A 25,193-nucleotide genomic window follows, 5' to 3' on the forward strand; every position below is an offset into this window, starting at 1 on the left:
CTACGTTCTAGAACACAAAGTAACAGAGCTACGTTCTAGAACACAAAGAAACAGAGCTACGTTCTAGAACACAAAGAAACAGAGCTACGTTCCAGAACACAAAGAAACAGAGCTACGTTCTAGAACACAAAGAAACAGAGCTACGTTCTAGAACACAAAGTAACAGCGCTACATTCCAGAACACAAAGAAACAGAGCTACGTTCTAGAACACAAAGAAGCAGAGCTACGTTCTAGAACACAAAGTAACAGAGCTACGTTCTAGAACACAAAGAAACAGAGCTACGTTCTAGAACACAAAGAAACAGAGCTACGTTCCAGAACACAAAGAAACAGAGCTACGTTCTAGAACACAAAGAAACAGAGCTACGTTCTAGAACACAAAGTAACAGCGCTACATTCCAGAACACAAAGAAACAGAGCTATGTTCTAGAACACAAAGAAACAGAGCTACGTTCTAGAACACAAAGAAACAGAGCTACGTTCTAGAACACAAAGAAACAGAGCTACGTTCTAGAACACAAAGAAACAGAGCTACGTTCTAGAACACAAAGAAACAGAGCTACGTTCTAGAATATAAATAAACAGAGCTACGTTCTAGAACACAGAGCTACGTTCTAGAATATAAATAAACAGAGCTACGTTCTAGAACACAAAGAAACAGAGCTACGTTCTAGAACACAAAGAAACAGAGCTACGTTCTAGAACACAAAGCAACAGAGCTACGTTCCAGAACACACAGATACAGGGATACGTTCCAGAACACAAGGAAACAAGACTACGTTCCAGAACACAAAGAAACAGGGATACTTTCCAGAACACAAAGAAACAAGAACACAAGGTTGACTAAGAAAAGAAAAGCAGAACCTTACAGCTAAATTGTAGTAGTGGAGTGCCTTTGTTACAACTATGAAACAAAAAGCATTTGAACACGGTAACAGCTTCTTTTTACAATAACAAAAAACTGAAAAATAGCCCAATCACCAAGACGCACGGTCAAATGATGAAAACATCAGTGCCCTCATTATAAGCACCAAGTGTACTTGATTATTAGTGAAAATCAGCACAAAAGCAATAGCATTTCAATTTAGTACAGGCTTAACTGAATAAACAACAGAGACAGAATACAATATGTCATGTTATTATATAGTCAGAGGAACGGAAGCTTGTGAGTGAGTTGCTAATGTTATTATATAGTCAGAGGAACGGAAGCTTGTGAGTGAGTTGCTAATGTTATTATATAGTCAGAGGAACGGAAGCTTGTGAGTGAGTTGCTAATGTTATTATATAGTCAGAGGAACGGAAGCTTGTTGTTATTATATAGTGAGTTGCTAATGTTATTATATAGTCAGAGGAACGGAAGCTTGTGAGTGAGTTGCTAATGTTATTATATAGTCAGAGGAACGGAAGCTTGTGAGTGAGTTGCTAATGTTATTATATAGTCAGAGGAACGGAAGCTTGTGAGTGAGTTGCTAATGTTATTATATAGTCAGAGGAACGGAAGCTTGTGAGTGAGTTGCTAATGTTATTATATAGTCAGAGGAACGGAAGCTTGTGAGTGAGTTGCTAATGTTATTATATAGTCAGAGGAACGGAAGCTTGTGAGTGAGTTGCTAATGTTATTATATAGTCAGAGGAACGGAAGCTTGTGAGTGAGTTGCTAATGTTATTATATAGTCAGAGGAACGGAAGCTTGTGAGTGAGTTGCTAATGTTATTATATAGTCAGAGGAACGGAAGCTTGTGAGTGAGTTGCTAATGTTATTATATAGTCAGAGGAACGGAAGCTTGTGAGTGAGTTGCTAATGTTATTATATAGTCAGAGGAACGGAAGCTTGTGAGTGAGTTGCTAATGTTATTATTTATTATATATTTTTGACTTTTTACCCTTTTTTTTTTTCACCACAATTTCGAGATTTCCAATTGGTAGTTAGTCTTGTCCCATCGTTGCAACTCCCCTACCGACTCAGAGAGGCGAAGGTCTAGAGCCGTGCGTCCTCCGAAACACGACCCTGCCAAGCCACACTGTTTCTTGACACACTGCTCTCTTAAACCGAAAGCCAGCCGCACCAATGTGTCGGAGGAAACACAGTCAAGCTGGCGACCGAAGTCAGCTTCCAGGCGCCCGGCCCGCCACAAGGACCAATTTTGCGCCGCGCCACGGGTCTCCCGGTCACTGCCGGCAGGGATGGAACCCGGGTCTGTAGTGTGATAATCAGCCCGTAGCATTGTCACGTCCTTGTTCTATCCGAACTGTCCCCTCCTGTCTCAGTGTTTCATGTGGTGGTGGCAGCGGGCACCTGCTCAGTGTGCATCGTTCTGGCTATTTTGCGCTTAAGCCTTGGAGGTGTAGGTTCCGTCTGAGACTCAGAATCAGAAGAACGATCGTCAGAGATGTGACAATTCATTGCTTGGGTTTAGTGGATTGATACATATCATTTAGAGGTTAGAATTAGAATAGATCAATTCAATAGATTGGCCCTGTTCTTCATTCACAACCAGTGATGACAGAATTCTGCATCGTTCGCTTCTCATCGCTCTTCAACTCACCCATTCAATCCCTACCGCCCCATCATACTTTACTTTATTTATGTCATCTCTTGTATGTGTGAAATGAGGTTTGGTATAGTTATAGTGATTATCAACTGGGCACGGCACCATCAACTACTTTGGGAGAAGGAGCGGGGCAGGCCCTACTGTCAGGAAAATGAGGGGCAACGGGGGTATACGATTCCAGAAATGACCCTCCTAAAACTGGTTCTGACTTGTTGTGTTTGTGATATTGAGATTCTAACACTGATATGATGTTATATAGACTGATTTAGGAAAGACGGAGGGGGCATGACTTTCAAACGGGCAGAGTAATACCAGTCTTTCTCTCTGTCTCTGTCTGTCTCTTAACCCGTCTCTGTCAACCTGTCTGTCTTTCTCTCTGTCTGTTAACATGTCTGTCTGCCTGTCTGTCTTTCTCTCTGTCTGTTAACATGTCTGTCTGCCTGTCTGTCTTTCTCTCTGTCTGTTAACATGTCTGTCAGCCTGTCTGTCTTTCTCTCTGTGTTAACATGTCTGTCTGCCTGTCTGTCTTTCTCTCTGTCTGTTAACATGTCTGTCAGCCTGTCTGTCTTTCTCTCTGTGTTAACATGTCTGTCTGCCTGTCTGTCTTTCTCTCTGTCTGTTAACATGTCTGTCTGCCTGTCTGTCTTTCTCTCTGTCTGTTAACATGTCTGTCAGCCTGTCTGTCTTTCTCTCTGTCTGTTAACATGTCTGTCAGCCTGTCTGTCTTTCTCTCTGTCTGTTAACATGTCTGTCTGCCTGTCTGTCTTTCTCTCTGTGTTAACATGTCTGTCTGCCTGTCTGTCTTTCTCTCTGTCTGTCAGCCTGTCTGTCTTTCTCTCTGTGTTAACATGTCTGTCTGCCTGTCTGTCTTTCTCTCTGTCTGTCTGCCTGTCTGTCCCTTTCTCTCTGTGTTAACATGTCTGTTTACTTGTCTCTCCTCTCCTCAGATCACCTTTCTGTCTATTAACCTGTCTGTCTCTAAACTGTCTCTCTCTGCTCAGATTACCTTTCTGTCTGTTAACCTGTCTGTGTCTTAACATGTCTGTCTCTCTCCTCAGATTGCCTTCTCTCAGCACAGTAACTTCATGGATCTGGTGCAGTTCTTCGTCACATTCTTCAGGTGAGCGCCGCCTCTTCCTCCTAATTTCTTCCTCCTCCTCATTTCTTCCTCCTCCTGTTCATTATCCTCTTCCTCATCCTTCTCCTCTTCAGATATTCAAATTACAAAGTTATAATTTTCCTAATATAACTTTCAGATATTTTAATACCTGATCAATTAGTCTTCTGATTAATGAGTTATTCTTTAACTCACGTTAGTCTCGTGGTAAATTGTTGGTTATCTGCACGAACCCAGTCTTCACTATAAATCATCCATACATCATTTGGCTTAATCCTTTATTTACTAAGTAACTAAATAATCACGGAAATGCAGAAACAAACAGTAGATATGGTTACAAGGAAATGATTGGAGAATGTGCCCTAGTGGGCTAAGCCGATATGATGGTTTGGTGGACAAAAGGGAAGTGGGGGTCGACTGAGATAAAAGACACTAGAAAGTTGATAATTATGACAATTGAAATGCTAATCCTTTCCACATGAACGCTCACTCATTCATATATATTTACGCTCAGTGTGTCGTCGTGATCTCTGTTGGAAAGTTTGTTTCTGTTGGGGAGTTTGTCCTCTCTTGCTCTCTCTCTCTCTCTCTCTCTCTCTCTCTCTCTCTCTCTCTCTCTCTCTCTCTCTCTCTCTCTCTCTCTCTCTCTCTCTCTCTCTCTCTCTCTCTCTGTCTCTCTCTCTCTCTCTCTCTCTCTCTCTCTCTCTCTCTCTCTCTCTTGCTCTCTCTCTCCCTCTCTCTCTCTCTCTCTCTCTCTCTCTCTCTCTCTCCCTCTCTCTCTCTCTCTCTCTTGCTCTCTCTCTCTCTCTCTCTCTCTCTCTCTCTCTCTCTCTCTCTCTCTCTCTCTCTCTCTCTCAATTCAATTCAAGGGGCTTTATTGGCATGGGAAACATGTGTTAACGTTGCCAAAGCAAGTGAGGTAGATAATATACAAAAGTGAAATAAACAATAAAATGAACAGTAAACATTACACATACAGAAGTTTCAAAACAATAAAGACATTACATATGTCATATATATATATATATACAGTTTTTTAACAATGTACAAATGGTTAAAGTACACAAGGGAAAATAAATAAGCATAAATATGGGTTGTATTTACAATGGTGTTTGTTCTTCACTGGTGCCCTTTTCTTGTGGCAACAGGTCACACATCTTGCTGCTGTGTGGAATTTCACCCAGTAGAGTTTATCAAAATTGGATTTGTGTAATCTGGGGATCTGATTAGTTGATAGGCTTTGGATTCTGTGTGGTTTCTGGACTGGGATTGGCTAGTTATGTGCAGCGCTGCTCTGCGTCTCGTTAATTATAGATGACCAGGATCAGTGGGGTTTGAGTGAAGAAAGGTACTCTCCTAGTCCTCCCTCTCTTCCTCTCCCCCTCTCTCCTCTTCTTTTCCCCCTCTCCTCTTCCTCTCCTCTTCTTCTCCCCATCTCCTCTTCTCTCCCCCTCTCCTCTTCCTCTCCTCTTCTTCTCCCCATCTCCTCTTCTCTCCCCCTCTCCTCTTCCTCTCCTCTTCTTCTCCCCATCTCCTCTTCTCTCCCCCATCTCTCTCCTCTTCTCTCCCCATCTCCTTTTCTCTCCCCCATCTCCTCTTCTCTCCCCCATCTCCTCTTCTCTCCCCCTCTCCTCTTCTCTCCCCCTCTCCTCTTCCTCTCCTTCTCCTCCTCTACATTCCTCCTATTTCTCACCTGTAATAGGAGGGGTAGAGGTGAGATAATGTTCTCTTAGAGTTGGCCAATAGATTCACCTGTACACTTATTGACCACAACTGAGCCCAAAATAGATTGTATTTTAAATAATAATTTCATACCTTGATTATATTGAGACACGATCACATACAGTGCCTTCAGACTGGCCTATGATGGGGTGGTGTAGGTTAGGGTGGTGTGGGGTCAGGTATGATCACATACAGTGCCTTCAGACTGGCCTATGATGGGGTGGTGTAGGTTAGGGTGGTATGGGGTCAGGTATGATCACATACAGTGCCTTCAGACTGGCCTATGATGGGGTGGTGTAGGTTAGGGTGGTATGGGGTCAGGTATGATCACATACAGTGCCTTCAGACTGGCCTATGATGGGGTGGTGTAGGTTAGGGTGGTATGGGGTCAGGTATGATCACATACAGTGCCTTCAGACTGGCCTATGATGGGGTGGTGTAGGTTAGGGTGGTATGGGGTCAGGTATGATCACATACAGTGCCTTCAGACTGGCCTATGATGGGGTGGTGTAGGTTAGGGTGGTATGGGGTCAGGTATGATCACATACAGTGCCTTCAGACTGGCCTATGATGGGGTGGTGTAGGTTAGGGTGGTATGGGGTCAGGTATGATCACATACAGTGCCTTCAGACTGGCCTATGATGGGGTGGTGTAGGTTAGGGTGGTATGGGGTCAGGTATGATCACATACAGTGCCTTCAGACTGGCCTATGATGGGGTGGTGTAGGTTAGGGTGGTATGGGGTCAGGTATGATCACATACAGTGCCTTCAGACTGGCCTATGATGGGGTGGTGTATGTTAGGGTGGTATGGGGTCAGGTATGATCACATACAGTGCCTTCAGACTGGCCTATGATGGGGTGGTGTAGGTTAGGGTGGTATGGGGTCAGGTATGATCACATACAGTGCCTTCAGACTGGCCTATGATGGGGTGGTGTAGGTTAGGGTGGTATGGGGTCAGGTATGATCACATACAGTGCCTTGGCCATGACTGGCCTATGATGGGGTGGTGTAGGTTAGGGTGGTATGGGGTCAGGTATGATCACATACAGTGCCTTCAGACTGGCCTATGATGGGGTGGTGTAGGTTAGGGTGGTATGGGGTCAGGTATGATCACATACAGTGCCTTCAGACTGGCCTATGATGGGGTGGTGTAGGTTAGGGTGGTATGGGGTCAGGTATGATCACATACAGTGCCTTCAGACACGCAATACCCCATCATCTCAAAGTGAAATGTATGTATTTCAATCAAAAGCTGAAAGGAATAAACATTTGCTTAACAAGTCGCATTGATATTTGAATGACTACCCCATCTCTGTAGCCCACATATACAATTATCTGTAAGTCCTAAAGTCGAGCACTGAATGTCAAACACAAAGACCAGGGAGGTTTCCCAATGCCTCGCAACGAAGGGCACCTATTGGTAGATGGGTAAAAAATACAAATAAAAAACACATACTAACCAGAATGACAGAGTTAAAAGGAGTCCTGTACAGAAAAATAATATTCCACAACATGCATCCTGTTTGCAACAAGAGAAAAAAAATGTGGCAAAGCAATTAACTTTTGTTTTGTCCTGAATACAGTGTTATGTTAGCAGCAAATCAAATACAACACATTGCTGAGTACCACTCTCCATCATTTACATCATAATGGTGGCTGCATCATGTTAAGGGTATGCTTGTAATCGTTAAGGACTGGGGAGTTTTTCAGGATAAAAAAAATAAATGGAATGGAGCTGAGTATAGGCTAAATCCTAGAGGAACTCCTGGTTCAGTCTGCTTTCCACCAGACCCTGGGAGATGAATTCACCTTTCACACAAGGCCAAATCTACACTGGAGTTGCTTACCAAGAAGACAGTGAATGTTCCTAAGGGGCTGAGTTACAGTTTTGACTTAAATCTAGTTGATAATCTATGGCAAGACCTGAAAATGGTTGTCTAGCAACGATCAACAACCAATTTGACAGAGCTGAAGAATTGAGAAAATAGTAAAAGGGAAAATATTGTGAAACGCTCTTAGAGACTTACCCAGAAACACTCACAGCTCTTAGAGACTTACCCAGAAACACTCACAGCTCTTAGAGACTTACCCAGAAACACTCACAGCTCTTAAAGTCTTACCCAGAAACACTCACAGCTCTTAGAGACTTACCCAGAAACACTCACAGCTCTTAGAGACTTACCCAGAAACACTCACAGCTCTTAGAGACTTACCCAGAAACACTCACAGCTCTTAAAGTCTTACCCAGAAACACTCACAGCTCTTAAAGTCTTACCCAGAAACACTCACAGCTCTTAAAGTCTTACCCAGAAACACTCACAGCTCTTAAAGTCTTACCCAGAAACACTCACAGCTCTTAGAGACTTACCCAGAAACACTCACAGCTCTTAGAGACTTACCCAGAAACACTCACAGCTCTTAGAGACTTACCCAGAAACACTCACAGCTCTTAAAATCTTACCCAGAAACACTCACAGCTCTTAAAGTCTTACCCAGAAACACTCACACTTAGAGACTTACCCAGAAAGACTCACAGCTCTTAGAGACTTGGCACAGCGGTCTAAGGAACTGCATCTCAGTGCTTGAGGTGTCACTACAGACACCCTGGTTCGAATCCAGGCTGTATCACAACTGGCCGTGATTGGGAGTCCAATAGGGCGGCGTACAGTTGGCCTAGTGTCGTCCGGTTTTGGCCGGGATAGGCCGTCATTGTGAATAAGAATGTTCTTAACTGCCTTGCCTAGTTAAATAAAGGTTCAATATAAAACATTCATAAAAGGCTCACGGCTGTAATTGCCGCCAAAGTTGCTTCAACAAAGTTTTGACTCGGGTGCGAATACTTATGTAAATGAGATATTTCTGTATTTCATTTTAAATATATTTGCTAAACTCTCTAATATGTTTTCACTTCGTTGTTATGGGGTATTGTGTGTAAATGGGTGAGAAAAAAATCAATCTATTTTGAATTCAGGCTGTAACACAACAAAATGTGGAATAAGTCAAGGGTATGAATACTTTCTGGATGTTGATGTTTTATTTGTGGGACCACCTGATGGACAGATTTCCTAAATAAAAGAACAGTTTTTCATTCATTCCGGATTTTGTTTACAAAAATCCTCCCCCCCAACCGTGGCTGACCCCTGTCTGAGGGATTCCCAGGGGGAGCTGTGGCTGACCCCTGTCTGAGGGATTCCCAGGGGGAGCTGTGGCTGACCCCTGTCTGAGGGATTCCCAGGGGGAGCTGTGGCTGACCCCTGTCTGAGGGATTCCCAGGGGGAGCTGTGGCTGACCCCTGTCTGAGGGATTCCCAGGGGAGCTGTGGCTGACCCCTGTCTGAGGGATTCCCAGAGGGAGCTGTGGCTGACCCCTGTCTGAGGGATTCCCAGAGGCAGAAGGAGAGGAATGAGAGACCAGTAAAGAGGCCTATCTCTAACTCCTCCTCTTCCTGTCTTCTCCCAGCTGCTTCCTTTCGCTAACCCCTTCTCTTCCTGTCTCTAACTTCTCCTCTTCCTGTCTCCTCCCAGCTGCTTCCTGTCCCTCCTCCTGGTGGCGGCAGTCGTCTGGAAGATCAAACAGAGCTGCTGGGCGTCACGGCGACGAGAGGTGAGTGGTTACCACGGTTATTGTTTCCAACATCTGACCAACACCTGGATAAAACCTATACCTGAGTGGGTCTGTTCTGTTGCACTTTCACTACTGTGGCAGTTACCTGAGGAAGTCTGGTTGCCATGTTGAAGATGCATTGACCTCTTTTGAATGTCAATATTCAACGCGTGTAGAGAAGGGCAATATCTAAAGAAATCCATATGGCCATGAATTGACTGAATAGGATAATGATCTGTGTGTGACTTCCTCTCTGAAGTACGTGTGTGTGTGACATCCTCTCTGAAGTGTGTGTGTGTGTGTGTTAGAGCTGGGGGGATATATGGTGATGAATTAACTGAATAGGATAATGATCTGTGTGTGACTTCCTCTCTGAAGTACGTGTGTGTGTGACTTCCTCTCTGAAGTGTGTGTGTGTGTGTTAGAGCTGGGGGGATATATGGTGATGAATTGACTGAATAGGATAATGATCTGTGTGTGACTTCCTCTGTGAAGTGTGTGTGTGTGTGACTTCCTCTGTGAAGTGTGTGTGTGTGTGACTTCCTCTGTGAAGTGTGTGTGTGTGACTTCCTCTGTGAAGTGTGTGTGTGTGTGACTTCCTCTGAAGTGTGTGTGTGTGTGACTTCCTCTCTGAAGTGTGTGTGTGTGTTAGAGCTGAGGGGGATATATGGTGATGAATTGTCTGAATTAGTGTGACAACAGTATTCAGAAATATACGTTTAAAACCTTCATTTGTGCCACTGTCTAAAACAAAATCTCCTTTAAACTACTAGTTTGATGGCTGTAGCCATCAATTGTCCCATTGACGACCATGTTAGCAGACGTCTGCTAACCATGTGAATGAGACCAATAACATTTGTCCCATTGACGACCATGTTAGCAGACGTCTGCTAACCATGTGAATGAGACCAATAACATTTGTCCCATTGACGACCATATTAGCAGACGTCTGCTAACCATGTGAATGAGACCAATAACATTTGATTTGATTTGGAAACGTGGTTCCTTTAAAACTTCACATTTCTCTAGCTCTTGGCAACTTATCGTAAATAACAATATCAGCAAAATGCAGTTTATAAGTGAAGTTTATCGTCCCAGCTCGAGTGTGTAGTGGTGTCCCAGCTCTAGTGTGTATTGGTGTCCCAGCTCTAGTGATGTCCCAGCTCTAGTGTGTAGTGGTGTCCCAGCTCTAGTGTGTAGTGGTGTCCCAGCTCTAGTGTGTATTGGTGTCCCAGCTCTAGTGGTGTCCCATCTCTAGTGTGTAGTGGTGTCCCAGCTCTAGTGTGTATTGGTGTCCCAGCTCTAGTGGTGTCCCATCTCTAGTGTGTAGTGGTGTCACAGCTCTAGTGATGTCCCAGCTCTAGTGTGTAGTGGTGTCCCAGCTCTAGTGGTGTCCCATCTCTAGTGTGTAGTGGTGTCACAGCTCTAGTGGTGTCCCAGCTCTAGTGTGTAGTGATGTCCCAGCTCTAGTGTGTAGTGGTGTCCCAGCTCTAGTGTGTAGTGGTGTCCCAGCTCTAGTGTGTAGTGGTGTCCCAGCTCTAGTGTGTAGTGGTGTCCCAGCTCTAGTGTGTAGTGATGTCCCAGCTCTAGTGTGTAGTGGTGTCCCAGCTCTAGTGGTGTGTGTGTCCCAGTGGATGTCCCAGCTCTAGTGTGTGTAGTGGTGTCCCAGCTCTAGTGTGTAGTGGTGTCCCAGCTCTAGTGTGTAGTGGTGTCCCAGCTCGAGTGTGTAGTGGTGTCCCAGCTCTAGTGTGTAGTGTGGTGTCCCAGTGTGTAGTGGTGTCCCAGCTCTAGTGTGTAGTGGTGTCCCAGCTCTAGTGTGTAGTGGTGTCCCAGCTCTAGTGTGTAGTGGTGTCCCAGCTCTAGTGTGTAGTGGTGTCCCAGCTCTAGTGTGTAGTGGTGTCCCAGCTCTAGTGTGTAGTGGTGTCCCAGCTCTAGTGTGTAGTGGTGTCCCAGCTCTAGTGTGTAGTGGTGTCCCAGCTCTAGTGTGTAGTGGTGTCCCAGCTCTAGTGGTGTCCCAGCTCTAGTGTGTAGTGGTGTCCCAGCTCTAGTGTGTCCCAGCTCTAGTGTGTAGTGGTGTCCCAGCTCTAGTGGTGTCCCAGCTCTAGTGTGTAGTGGTGTCCCAGCTCTAGTGTGTAGTGGTGTCCCAGCTCTAGTGTGTAGTGGTGTCCCAGCTCTAGAGTGTAGTGGTGTCCCAGCTCTAGTGTGTAGTGGTGTCCCAGCTCTAGTGATGTCCCAGCTCTAGTGTGTAGTGATGTCCCAGCTCTAGTGTGTAGTGGTGTCCCAGCTCTCGAGTGTGTGGTGTCCCAGCTCTAGAGTGTAGTGGTGTCCCAGCTCTAGTGTGTAGTGGTGTCCCAGCTCTAGTGTGTCCCAGCTCTAGAGTGTAGTGGTGTGCTAGTGTGTAGTGTGTCCCAGCTCTAGTGGTGTCCCAGTGGTGTCCCAGTAGTGGTGTCCCAGCTCTAGTGGTGTCCCAGCTCTAGTGAGTGGTGTCCCAGCTCTAGTGGTGTCCCAGTGTGTAGTGGTGTCCCAGCTCTAGTGTGTAGTGGTGTCCCAGCTCTAGTGTCCCAGTGGTGTCCCAGCTCTAGTGGTGTCCCAGTAGTGGTGTCCCAGCTCTAGTGTGTAGTGGTGTCCCAGCTCTAGTGGTGTCCCAGCTCTAGTGGTGTCAGCTCAGGTGTCCCAGCTCTAGTGTGTAGTGGTGTCCCAGCTCTAGTGTGTAGTGGTGTCCCAGCTCTAGTGTGTAGTGGTGTCCCAGCTCTAGTGGTGTCACAGCTCTAGTGATGTCCCAGCTCTAGAGTGTAGTGGTGTCCCAGCTCTAGTGTGTAGTGATGTCCCAGCTCTAGTGTGTAGTGGTGTCCCAGCTCTAGTGTGTAGTGGTGTCCCAGCTCTAGTGTGTAGTGGTGTCCCAGCTCTAGTGTGTAGTGGTGTCCCAGCTCGAGTGTGTAGTGGTGTCCCAGCTCTAGTGTGTAGTGGTGTCCCAGCTCTAGTGGTGTCCCAGCTCTAGTGTGTAGTGGTGTCCCAGGTATGATGGGGTGGTGTAGGTTAGGGTGGTGTGGGGTCAGGTATGATGGGGTGGTGGGGGGTCAGGTATGATTGGGTGCTGTAGGTTAGGGTGGTGTGGGGTCTGGTATGATGGGGTGGTGTGGGGTCTGGTATGATGGGGTGGTGGGTTGGTGTGGGGTCTGGTATGATGGGGTGGTGTAGGTTCGGGTGGTGTGGGGTCAGGTATGATGGGGTGCTGTAGGTTAGGGTGGTGTGGGGTCTGGTATGATGGGGTGGTGTGGGGTCTGGTATGATTGGGTGCTGTAGGTTAGGGTGGTGTGGGGTCAGGTATGATTGGGTGCTGTGGTGTGGGGTCAGGTATGATTGGGTGCTGTAGGTTAGGGTGGTGTGGGGTCAGGTATGATTGGGTGGTGTGGGGTCAGGTATGATTGGGTGGTGTGGGGTCAGGTATGATTGGGTGGTGTGGGGTCAGGTATGTGTAGGGTCAGGTATGATTGGGTGGTGTGGGTTAGGGTGGTGTGGGGTCTGGTATGATGGGGTGGTGTAGGTTCGGGTGGTGTAGGGTCAGGTATGATGGGGTGCTGTAGGTTAAGGTGGTGTAGGGTCAGGTATGATTGGGTGGTGTAGGTAGGGTGGTGTAGGGTCAGGTATGATTGGGTGTGGGTATGATTGGGTGGTGTGGGGTCAGGTATGATGGGGTGGTGTGGGGTCAGGTGATTGGGTGGTGATGGGTAGGGGTGGTGTGGGGTCAGGTATGATGGGGTGGGTGTAGGTTAGGGTGGTGTGGGGTCAGGTATGATTGGGTGGTGTGGTGTCTGGTATGATGGGGTGGTGTAGGTTCGGGTGGTGTAGGGTCAGGTATGATGGGGTGCTGTAGGTTAAGGTGGTGTAGGGTCAGGTATGATTGGGTGCTGTAGGTTAGAGTGGTGTAGGGTCTGGTATGATGGGGTGCTGTAGGTTAAGGTGGTGTAGGGTCAGGTATGATTGGGTGGTGTGGGGTCTGGTATGTTTGGGTGCTGTCAGGTTAAGGTGGTGTAGGGTCAGGTATGATTGGGTGGTGTAGGTTAAGGTGGTGTAGGGTCAGATATGATTGGGTGGTGTAGGTTAGGGTGGTGTAGGGTCTGGTATGATGGGGTGTTGTAGGTTAGGGTGGTGTGGGGTCTGGTATGATGGGGTGGTGTAGGTTAGGGTGGTGTGGGGTCAGGTATGATGGGGTGGTGTAGGTTAGGGTGGTTGGGGTCAGGTATGATGGGGTGGTGTGGGGTCTGGTATGATTGGGTGCTGTAGGTTAGGGTCAACTGATTGGGGTCTGTACTGATGGGGTGGTGTGGGGTCTGGTATGATTGGTTGGTAAAGTTATGGGGTCTGGTATGATGGGGTGTTGTAGGTTAGGGTGGGTGGGGTCTGGTATGATGGGGTAAATGTAGGTTAGGGTTGTGTGGGGTCAGGTATGATGGGGTGGTGTGGGGTCTGGTATGATGGGGTGGTGTAGGTTAGAGGTGGTGTGGGGTCAGGTATGATTGGGTGGTGTAGGTTAGGGTGGTGTGGTGTCAGGTATGATTGGGTGGTGCACAAACAAAGGGTGGTGTGGGGTCAGGTATGATGAAATGGTGTGGGGTCTGGTATGATGGGGTGGTGTAGGTTAGGGTGGTGTGGGGTATGGTATGATTGGTTGGTGTAGGTTAGGGTGGTGTAGGGTCTGGTATGATTGGGTGGTGTAGGTTAGGGTGGTGTGGGGTCTGGTATGATGGGGTAGTGTGGGGTCGTGTCTTTACTATCATTAAATTGAAGACTTAGTTGTCAAAGATTCTCTGTAATTAGTATTACGCGATCAACTGATTAATCATGTAACTGTAACTAACTAGGAAGTCGGGGCACCAAGGAAAATATTCAGATTAAAGTTATAATTTCCTAAAATAAGTCTTTAGACATTTTATCTGACCAATTAGTCTTCAAATTAATTAATTATTTATTTTACCTCACGTTATTCTCATTCCAAACGTCGTAAATTGTTGGTTATGTGCACTTACCCAGTCTTCACTATGAGTCATCCATACATCAATTGTCTTAAATAATTTATTTATTACTAACTAAGTAATTCACAGAAATGCACAAACAAACAAGGTAAATGGGCTCATGAAATGAGAATGTCCCAGGATGCCTGGCCTGAACTGGGCTCATGGGCTGTCCCATGATGACAAAAGGGAACTGGGCTCATAAGAAGTCCCAGAGTTAATAATTATAACAATTGAAATGCTAATCCTTTACACATGAACATTCACTCATTCGGGAACAATTGCAATCAATATATATATTTACGCTCAGTGTGTCGTCTTGATCTTTGTTGAAAAGTTGGTTTCTGTTGGAGAGTTTTCGTCCTTGCAGAATAGGGGCTGTCCCAGGATGCCTGACCTTAACTGGGCTCATGAGCTGTCCCAGGATGCCTGACCTTAACTGGGCTCATGGGCTGTCCCAGGATGCCTGACCTTAACTGGGCTCATGGGCTTTCCCAGGATGCCTGACCTTAACTGGGCTCATAGGCTGTCCCAGGATGCCTGGCCTTAACTGGGCTCATGGGCTGTCCCAGGATGCCTGACCTTAACTGGGCTCATGGGCTGTCCCAGGATGCCTGACCTTAACTGAGCTCATGGGCTGTCCCAGGATGCCTGACCTTAACTGGGCTCATGGGCTGTCCCAGGATGCCTGACCTTAACTGGGCTCATGGGCTGTCCCAGGATGCCTGACCTTAACTGGGCTCATGGGCTGTCCCAGGATGCCTGGCCTTAACTGGGCTCATGGGCTGTCCCATGATGCCTGACCTTAACTGGGCTCATGAGCTGTCCCATGATGCCTGACCTTAACTGGGCTCATGGGCTGTCCCATGATGCCTGGCCTTAACTGGGCTCATGGGCTGTCCCATGATGCCTGACCTTAACTGGGCTCATGGGCTGTCCCAGGATGCCTGACCTTAACTGGGCTCATGGGCGGTCCAGGATGCCTGACCCTAACTGGGCTCATGGGCTGTCCCAGGATGCCTGGCCTTAACTGGGCTCATGGGCTGTCCCATGATGCCTGGCCTTAACTGGGCTCATGGGCTGTCCCATGATGCCTGGCCTTAACTGGGCTCATGGGCTGTCCCATGATGCCTGACCTTAACTGGGCTCATGGGCTGTCCCAGGATGCCTGACCTTAACTGGGCTCATGGGCGGTCCAGGATGCCTGACCCTAACTGGGCTCAGGGGCGGTCCTCTGATTTAGTTCAACTCAAAAGGGAATTGGAGTTTCCTTCATTAAACAGTCCAAAATCAAATTACCCAATTTTACAAACAGTATCATACTCACTCATTCATCTTATACAACAATTAGATGTAAACCTCATATCTGAGGCTATTATATAAACAGCGTTATGGTAATGTGGCCACACCGTCTCCCATGAGCTTCCCAAGTTGTGACAAACGGACCAGTTCGTAGCTGGATTCTTCACCGATCTTTTATACTTTCTCCGGAACATAAACGTTGTTCGGACCTCAAGTTATGTGAGGTGGAAGAAATTCCTTTGTTCTCTATGAAAATCCACTCTGTCTCTTATACTGTGTGGCCATGAGGCAGGGTCTTGGCCTGGTTGAGCGGGTAGATGGTGTTCGCTGTACCCAAAGCGGGCAACGTCATGACAGAGCTATATCCCCTATGTAGTGCGCTATATTTGGAATTCGGATGCACAATGTGTTTTTTTGAGTGTGCCAAAATGGGCTGTCCTCGTTCTTCCTCACTTGACCCTCTTCTTCCCCTCAGCAACTCCTCCGTGAGATGCAGCAGATGGCTAGCCGGCCGTTCGCCACCATCAATGTTGCCTTGGAAATGGACGAGGAGCCACCGGACCTAATTGGTGGAAACGTCAAGGTGAGTGACATCACTGTCCCTTCCCCCCAAGCCACTTGTCCTAAGAGCTGTGGTGTCGGTGGCAATGGGGGAATGCTATCATCATCAGTTCTTTCATTATGTTATTGGTGAAAAGGTTTGAGTGTTCCTATCAGTAACACTTTATTTTCATAGAGGAGATTATAACAGTACATGGCCAAGATGTTCAAATGTTCATAGATGACCAGCAGGGTCAAAATAATAATAATCACAGTGGTTGTAGAGGGTGCAACAGGTCAGCACCTCAGGAGTAAATGTCAGTTGGCTTTTCATAGCCGAGCATTCAGAGTTCGCGACAGCAGGTGCGGTAGAGAGAGAGAGTTGAAAACAGCAGGTCCAGGACAAGGTAGCACGTCCGGTGAACAGGTCAGGGTTCCATAGCCGCATGCAGAACAGTTGAAACTGGAGCAGCAGCACAACCAGGTGGACAGCAAGGAGTCATCATGCCAGGTAGTCCTGAGGCATAGTCCCAAGGGTTCAGGTCCCCAAGGAGGAGAGAAAGAGAGAGAGAGAATTAGAGGAGCATACTTAAATTTACACAGGACACCGGATAAGACCGGAGAAATACTCCAGATATAACAATGACCCTAGCCCCCCGACACATAAACTACTGCAGCATAAATACTGGAGGCTGAGACAGGAGAGGTCGGAATACACTGTGGCCCCATCCGACGATACCCCCGGAGAGGGCCAACCAGGGAGGATATAACCCCAAAGCACAGCCCCAAATCTCTAGAAGGATATCTTCAACCACCAACTTATCATCCTGAGACAAGGCAGAGTATAGCCCACAAAGATCTCCCACGAACCCGAGGGAGGGCGCCAACCCAGACAGGAAGATCACATCAGTGACTCAACCCACTCAACTGACACACCCCTCCTAGGGACGGGATGGAAGAGCACCAGTAAGCCAGTGACTCAGCCCCTGTAATAGGGTTAGAGGCAGAGAATCCCAGTGGAAAGAGGGGAACCGGCCCGGCAGAGACCGCAAGGGCAGTTCGTTGCTCCAGAGCCTTTCCATTGACCTTCACACTACTGGACCAGACTACACTCAATCATATGACCTACTGAAGAGATGAGTCTTCAGTAAAGACTTAAAGGTTGAGACCGAGTTTGCGTCTCACATGGGTAGGCAGACCGTTCCATAAAAATGGAGTTCTATAGGAGAAAGCCCTTCCTCCAGCTGTTTGCTTAGAAATTCTAGGGACAGTAAGGAGGCCTGCGTCTTGTGACCGTAGCGTACGTGTAGGAGAGATAGGTAGGAGCAAGCCCATGTAATGCTTTGTAGGTTAACAGTAAAACCTTGAAATCAGCCTTGCCTTTACAGGAACCCAGTGTAGAGAGGCTAGCACTGGAGTAATATGATAAAAAATATTTTATCTAGTCAAGATCCTAGCAGCCGTGTTTAGCACTAACTGAAGTTTATTTTGTGCTTTATTCGTGTAGCCGGAAAGTAGAGCCTTTCAGTAGGCTAATCTAGAAGTGACAAAAGCATGGAGTAACTTTTCTGCATCATTACAATGTTATGAATATGGAAAATGGCTGTCCTTGAAATGTTCGTCGAAAGAGAGATCTGGGTCCAGGGTAACACCGAGGTCCTTCACAGTTTTATTTGTGACCACTGCACAACCATCAAGATGAATTGTCAGATCCAACAGAAGATCTCTTTGTTTCTTGGGACCTAGAACTAGCATCTCTGTTTTGTTCGAGTTTAAAAGTAGAACATTTGCCACTTCCTTATGTCTGAAACACAGGCTTCCAGGGAGGGCAATTTTGGTGTAGTCACAATGTTTCATCGAAATGTACAGCTGTGTGTCATCCGCATAGCAGTGAAAGATGACATCACAAAGAGGTAGAATATATAGTGAAAACAATAGTGGCCCTAAAACGGAACTTTGAGGAATACCAAAACGCACAATTAATTTGTCAGATGACAGAGCATCCACAGAGACAAACTGATATCTTTCCGACAGATAAGATCTAAACCAGGGAAGAACTTGTCCGTGTAGACCAATTAAGGTTCCTAATCTCTCCAGAAGAATGTGGTGATTGATTGTATCAAAAGCAGCACTATGGTCTATGAGCACGAGGACAGATGCAGAGCCTTGGTCTGATGTCATTAAAATGTAATTGACTAACTTCACGAGTGCAATCTCAGTGCTATGATGGGGTCAAAAACCAGAATGAAGCGTTTCGTATACATTGTCTTCAGGAAGGCAGTGAGTTGATGGGCAACAGCTTTTTCAAAAATGTTAGAGAGGAATGGGAGATTTGATATAGGCCGATTTTAGTTTTTTTTACATTTTCCCGGCCAAGGTTTGGATTCTTCAAGAGGCTTTATTACTGACTATTTTTATGAATGTGTCAAGAATTACAGGATTTAAAACCCTTGATGTCCAGGACAACTGAGCAGATTCAAAGAGGAGTCCATAATTTGCTTTCTATTGATCATGATGTTTTCATCAAAGAAGTTCATGAATTTATCACTGCTGAAGTGATGAATGCTGCTTTTTAGTTTAGTTAGTTTGGCGACAGTAAATAGATTATTCTGAATTAGGTTGGAAAAATAGGATGATCGAGCAGCAGTGAAGGCTCTTCGGTACTGAACGGTAATGTCTTTCCAAGCTAGTCAGAAGACTTCCAGTTTGGTGGAGCAGCAGTGAGAGCTCTTCGGTACTGAACGGTAATGTCTTTCCAAGCTAGTCAGAAGACTTCCAGTTTGGTGGAGCAGCAGTGAGGGCTCTTCGGTACTGAACGGTACTGTCTTTCCAAGCTAGTCAGAAGACTTCCAGTTTGGTGGAGCAGCAGTGAAGGCTCTTCGGTACTGAACAGTAATGTCTTTCCAAGCTAGTCAGAAGACTTCCAGTTTGGTGGAGCAGCAGTGAGGGCTCTTCGGTACTGAACGGTAATGTCTTTCCAAGCTAGTCAGAAGACTTCCAGTTTGGTGGAGCAGCAGTGAGGGCTCTTCGGTACTGAACGGTAATGTCTTTCCAAGCTAGTCAGAAGACTTCCAGTTTGGTGGAGCAGCAGTGAAGGCTCTTCGGTACTGAACGGTAATGTCTTTCCAAGCTAGTCAGAAGACTTCCAGTTTGGTGGAGCAGCAGTGAGGGCTCTTCGGTACTGAACGGTAATGTCTTTCCAAGCTAGTCAGAAGACTTCCAGTTTGGTGGAGCAGCAGTGAGAGCTCTTCGGTACTGAACGGTAATGTCTTTCCAAGCTAGTCAAAAGACTTCCAGTTTGGTGGAGCAGCAGTGAAGGCTCTTCGGTACTGAACGGTAATGTCTTTCCAAGCTAGTCAGAAGACTTCCAGTTTGGTGGAGCAGCAGTGAGGGCTCTTCGGTACTGAACGGTAATGTCTTTCCAAGCTAGTCAGAAGACTTCCAGTTTGGTGTAGCAGCAGTGAGGGCTCTTCGGTACTGAACGGTAATGTCTTTCCAAGCTAGTCAGAAGACTTCCAGTTTGGTGGAGCAGCAGTGAGAGCTCTTCGGTACTGAACGGTAATGTCTTTCCAAGCTAGTCGGAAGACTTCCAGTTTGGTGGAGCAGCAGTGAGAGCTCTTCGGTACTGAACGGTAATGTCTTTCCAAGCTAGTCAGAAGACTTCCAGTTTGGTGTAGCAGCAGTGAGGGCTCTTCGGTACTGAACGGTAATGTCTTTCCAAGCTAGTCAGAAGACTTCCAGTTTGGTGGAGCAGCAGTGAGAGCTCTTCGGTACTGAACGGTAATGTCTTTCCAAGCTAGTCAGAAGACTTCCAGTTTGGTGGAGCAGCAGTGAGGGCTCTTCGGTACTGAACGGTAATGTCTTTCCAAGCTAGTCAGAAGACTTCCAGTTTGGTGTAGTCCCATTTCCCTTCCAATTTTCTGGAAGCTTCAGGGCTCAGGTATTTTCCAGGAGCAAATTTCTTGTAACAAATGTTTTTGTTTTGTTTTTATGGGTGCGACTGCATCTAGGTTATTACGCAAGGTTAAATTGAGGTCCTCAGTTAGGTGGTTAGACAATTTCTTGTCCTTGGGTAGGTGGAGGGAGTCTGGAAGGGTATCTAGAAATCTTTGGGTTGTCTGAGAATTTATAGCATGGCTTTTGATGATCCTTGGTTGGGGTCTGAGCAGATTATTTGTTACGATTGCAAACGTAATAAAATTGTGGTCCGGTAGTCCAGGATTATGAGGAAAAACATTAAGATCCACAACATTTATTCCATGGGACAGAACTAGGTCCAGAGTAAGACTGTGACAGTGAGTAGGTCCAGATACATGTTGGACAAAACCCACTGAGTCGATGATGATTCCGAAAGCCTTTTAGAGTGGGTTTAGGGATATTTCCATGTGAATATTAATATTCAAATTTTTGGTGACTTTATCTGCCGTGACTACAATGTCCAAATAGGAATTCAGGGAACTCAGTGAGGAACGCTGTATATGGCCCAGGAGGCCTGTAAACAGTAGCTATAAAAAGTGATTGAGTTGAGCTACATAGATTTCATGACTAGAAGTTCAAAAGAAGAAAACGCAGTCATTTTTTTTTTGTTGCAAATCGAAATTTGGTATCGTAAATGTTAGCAACACCTCCGCCTTTGCAGGATGCCCAGTGGATATGGTCACTAGTGTAACCAGGAGGAGAGGCCTCATTTACCACAGGGAATATGGTCACTAGTGTAACCAGGAGGTGAGGCCTCATTTAACACAGGGGATATGGTCACTAGTGTAACCAGGAGGTGAGGCCTCATTTAACACAGGGGATATGGTCACTAGAGTAACCAGGAGGAGAGGCCTCAATATGGTCACTAGAGTAACCAGGAGGAGAGGCCTCAATATGGTCACTAGAGTAACCAGGAGGAGAGGCCTCAATATGGTCACTAGTGTAACCAGGAGGTGAGGCCTCATTTAACACAGGGGATATGGTCACTAGAGTAACCAGGAGGAGAGGCCTCAATATGGTCACTAGAGTAACCAGGAGGAGAGGCCTCAATATGGTCACTAGTGTAACCAGGAGGAGAGGCCTCAATATGGTCACTAGAGTAACCAGGAGGTGAGGCCTCATTTAACACAGGGGATATGGTCACTAGTGTAGCCAGGAGGAGAGGCCTCATTTAACACAGGGGATATGGTCACTAGTGTAACCAGGAGGAGAGGCCTCATTTAACACAGGGGATATGGTCACTAGAGTAACCAGGAGGAGAGGCCTCAATATGGTCACTAGAGTAACCAGGAGGTGAGGCCTCATTATGGTCACTAGTGTAGCCAGGAGGAGAGGCCTCATTTAACACAGGGGATATGGTCACTAGTGTAACCAGGAGGAGAGGCCTCATTTAACACAGGGGATATGGTCACTAGTGTAACCAGGAGGTGAGGCCTCAATATGGTCACTAGTGTAACCAGGAGGAGAGGCCTCAATATGGTCACTAGAGTAACCAGGAGGTGAGGCCTCATTTAACACAGGGAATATGGTCACTAGTGTAACCAGGAGGTGAGGCCTCATTTAACACAGGGGATATGGTCACTAGTGTAACCAGGAGGAGAGGCCTCAATATGGTCACTAGAGTAACCAGGAGGTGAGGCCTCATTTAACACAGGGAATATGGTCACTAGTGTAACCAGGAGGTGAGGCCTCATTTAACACAGGGGATATGGTCACTAGAGTAACCAGGAGGAGAGGCCTCAATATGGTCACTAGTGTAACCAGGAGGTGAGGCCTCATTTAACACAGGGAATATGGTCACTAGTGTAACCAGGAGGAGAGGCCTCATTTAACACAGGGGATATGGTCACTAGTGTAACCAGGAGGAGAGGCCTCATTTAACACAGGGGATATGGTCACTAGTGTAACCAGGAGGTGAGGCCTCAATATGGTCACTAGAGTAACCAGGAGGTGAGGCCTCATTTAACACAGGGAATATGGTCACTAGTGTAACCAGGAGGTGAGGCCTCATTTAACACAGGGGATATGGTCACTAGAGTAGCCAGGAGGAGAGGCCTCATTTAACACAGTAAATTCATCAGGCTTAAGCCATGTTTCAGTCAGGCCAATCACATCAAGGTTATGATCAGTGATTAGTTAATTGGCTCTGACTGCCTTGGAAGTGAGGGATCTAACATTAAGTAGCCCTATTTTGAGGAATGAAGGTGGTCGTTATTCCAGTGAGATTGCTAAAATGAACACCGCCATGTTTAGTTTTGCCCAACCTAGATCGAGGCCCAGACACGGTCTCAATGGGGATAGCTGAGCTGACTACTTGTCACGATCTCTTTCAATAATGGCAGGAATGGAGGAGGTCTTTATCCTAGTGAGATTGCTAAGGCGAACACCACCATGTTTAGTTTTTCCCAACTTAGATCGAGGCACAGACACGGTCTCAATGGGGATAGCTGAGCTGACTACACTGACTGTGCTAGTGGCACACTCTACTAAGCTGGCAGGCTGGCTAACAGTATAGCCTGCTCGGCGAAGGATTCATGGGATGCTGCCCATTTTAAAGGAACTTGGAATTGGGACATGCCAATTGTGACGTCCTGCCTAGAAATACTGCCAGAAAAATACAACATCCTTGTTGATTGGAATAAGGCCTATGTGTGGGTTCCCTCTTGTTGATTGGGATAAGGCCTATATGTGGGTTCCCTCTTGTTGATTGGGATAAGGCCTATGTGTGGGTTCCCTCTTGTTGATTGGGACACAGCCTATGTGTGGGTTCCCTCTTGTTGATTGGGATAAGGCCTATGTGTGGGTTCCCTCTTCTTGATTGGGATACAGCCTATGTGTGGGTTCCCTCTTGTTGATTGGGACACAGCCTATGTTTGGGTTCCCTCTTGTTGATTGGGACACAGCCTATGTGTGGGTTCCCTCTTCTTGATTGGGATACAGCCTATGTGTGGGTTCCCTCTTGTTGATTGGGACACACCCTATGTGTGGGTTCCCTCTTCTTGATTGGGATACAGCATATGTGTGGTTTCCCTCTTGTTGATTGGGACACAGCCTGTGTGTGGGTTCCCTCTTGTTGATTGGGACACAGCCTATGTGTGGGTTCCCTCTTGTTGATTGGGGCACAGCCTATGTGTGGGGTCCCTCTTGTTGATTGGGACACAGCCTATGTGTGGGTTCCCTCTTGTTGATTGGGACACAGCCTATGTGTGGGTTCCCTCTTGTTGATTGGGACACAGCCTATGTGTGGGTTCCCTCTTGTTGATTGGGACACAGCCTATGTGTGGGTTCCCTCTTGTTGATTGGGACACAGCCTATGTGTGGGTTCCCTCTTGTTGATTGGGACACAGCCTATGTGTGGGTTCCCTCTTGTTGATTGGGACACAGCCTATGTGTGGGTTCCCTCTTGTTTATTGGGACATAGCCTATGTGTGGGTTCCCTCTTGTTGATTGGGACACAGCCTATGTGTGGGTTCCCTCTTGGAAAGAGAGTTATGTGTCCGTGTGCATGTGTGTGGGATAGAGGAAAGAGAGCGAGATAGATAGATAGACGAAGAAGAGGAGGGGAGAAGAGAGAGAAGGATAAAGCTGAAAGCAGAATAGAGATTGAAAGAGAGATTGTTAGAGATAGATGGTGAGAAGGGCTGTCGAGGAGGAAGAGAGAGATTGATAGAGAGATTGTTAGAGATAGATGGTGAGAAGGGCTGTCAAGGAGGAAGAGAGAGATTGATAGAGAGATTGATAGAGAGATTGATAGAGATAGATGGTGAGAAGGGCTGTCAAGGAGGAAGAGAGAGATTGATAGAGAGATTGATAGAGAGATTGATAGAGATAGATGGTGAGAAGGGCTGTCAAGGAGGAAGAGAGAGATTGATAGAGAGATTGATAGAGAGATTGATAGAGAGATTGATAGAGATAGATGGTGAGAAGGGCTGTCAAGGAGGAAGAGAGAGATTGATAGAGAGATTGATAGAGATAGATGGTGAGAAGGGCTGTCGAGGAGGAAGAGAGAGATTGAAAGAGAGATTGATAGAGATAGATGGTGAGAAGGGCTGTCGAGGAGGAAGAGAGAGATTGATAGAGAGATTGTTAGAGATAGATGGTGAGAAGGGCTGTCAAGGAGGAAGAGATAGATTGATAGAGAGATTGTTAGAGATAGATGGTGAGAAGGGCTGTCGAGGAGGAAGAGAGAGATTGATAGAGAGATTGATAGAGAGATTGATAGAGATAGATGGTGAGAAGGGCTGTCGAGGAGGAAGAGAGAGATTGATAGAGAGATTGTTAGAGAGATTGATAGAGATAGATGGTGAGAAGGGCTGTCGAGGAGGAAGAGCGAGATTGATAGAGAGATTGATAGAGAGATTGTTAGAGATAGATGGTGAGAAGGGCTGTCAAGGAGGAAGAGAGAGATTGATAGAGATAGATGGTGAGAAGGGCTGTCGAGGAGGAAGAGAGAGGTTGTTCTCTGTTGGGTGAGGCTAGAGTGTTAACTGTCTTAACACTGCGATCCACTGTGTCTGTCTGACTGGAGAGCTCTGATGAATTGTTGCAGTAAAGTGTACAGGAGCATTCAGCTGGTTATCCTGACTGCCAGTCTGTTTCTGCTCTTCAGCCAACTCCTTGTCACGCCCAGCAGGACTGTTGATATGACACAGAGAATTAAAAACAACGGAAATTGTATCTATAACGTCTTACCTGATGTCTCTCTTTCCTGTCCAGACGGTGCCCAAGCCCATCGCCATGGAGCCGTGTTTTGGGAACAAGGCTGCTGTCCTCTCCATCTTCGTCCGTTTACCCAGAGGCACCGGGGGCATCCCCCCACCCGGTCAGTCTGGTAAGATAGAGGGATGACCCCCCCGCTCACTCACTCTCTCCCCCAATCTCTCTCCCCCCCACTCTCTCTCTCCCTCTCCCCCTTCGCTCTCCCCCTATCTCTCCTTATCCCTCCCCCTCTCTCCCAGTCTGTCAGCTTTAGGTCTTTTATTAATTAAATTGTCACTCTGTCATAACAAACCCTTCCATCTGGAGCTCACAGAGGCGGCCTCCTCCCCAAGGTTATTTTTCAGGCCTTTACACAACATGTCATTTATCATCATGTTCTGACCATCAACAGCCCTGCTGCCATCACATAATGTTCTGACCATCAACAGCCCTGCTGCCATCACATAATGTTCTGACCATCAACAGCCCTGCTGCCATCACATCATCATGTTCTGACCATCAACAGCCCTGCTGCCATCACATCATCATGTTCTGACCATCAACAGCCCTGCTGCCATCACATCATCATGTTCTGACCATCAACAGCCCTGCTGCCATCACATCATAATGTTCTGACCATCAACAGCCCTGCTGCCATCACATCAT

General features: G+C 46.7%; 1 protein-coding gene across 1 annotated transcript in view; it reads left to right on the forward strand.

Annotated features, from left to right (window-relative positions):
- The window catches only part of LOC115124680 (attractin-like), a 258,129-nt gene that overhangs the window by 222,528 nt on the left and 10,408 nt on the right, over nt 1-25,193 (forward strand). The window contains exons 25-28 of the mRNA XM_065004469.1: nt 3,612-3,673; nt 8,919-8,997; nt 15,787-15,894; nt 24,546-24,660. Of these exons, the coding sequence (XP_064860541.1) occupies nt 3,612-3,673; nt 8,919-8,997; nt 15,787-15,894; nt 24,546-24,660 (364 nt within the window). The remainder of the gene's footprint in view (nt 1-3,611; nt 3,674-8,918; nt 8,998-15,786; nt 15,895-24,545; nt 24,661-25,193) is intronic.

The sequence above is a fragment of the Oncorhynchus nerka genome, linkage group LG18 (assembly GCF_034236695.1).
Source record: "Oncorhynchus nerka isolate Pitt River linkage group LG18, Oner_Uvic_2.0, whole genome shotgun sequence".
Lineage (NCBI taxonomy): Eukaryota > Metazoa > Chordata > Actinopteri > Salmoniformes > Salmonidae > Oncorhynchus > Oncorhynchus nerka.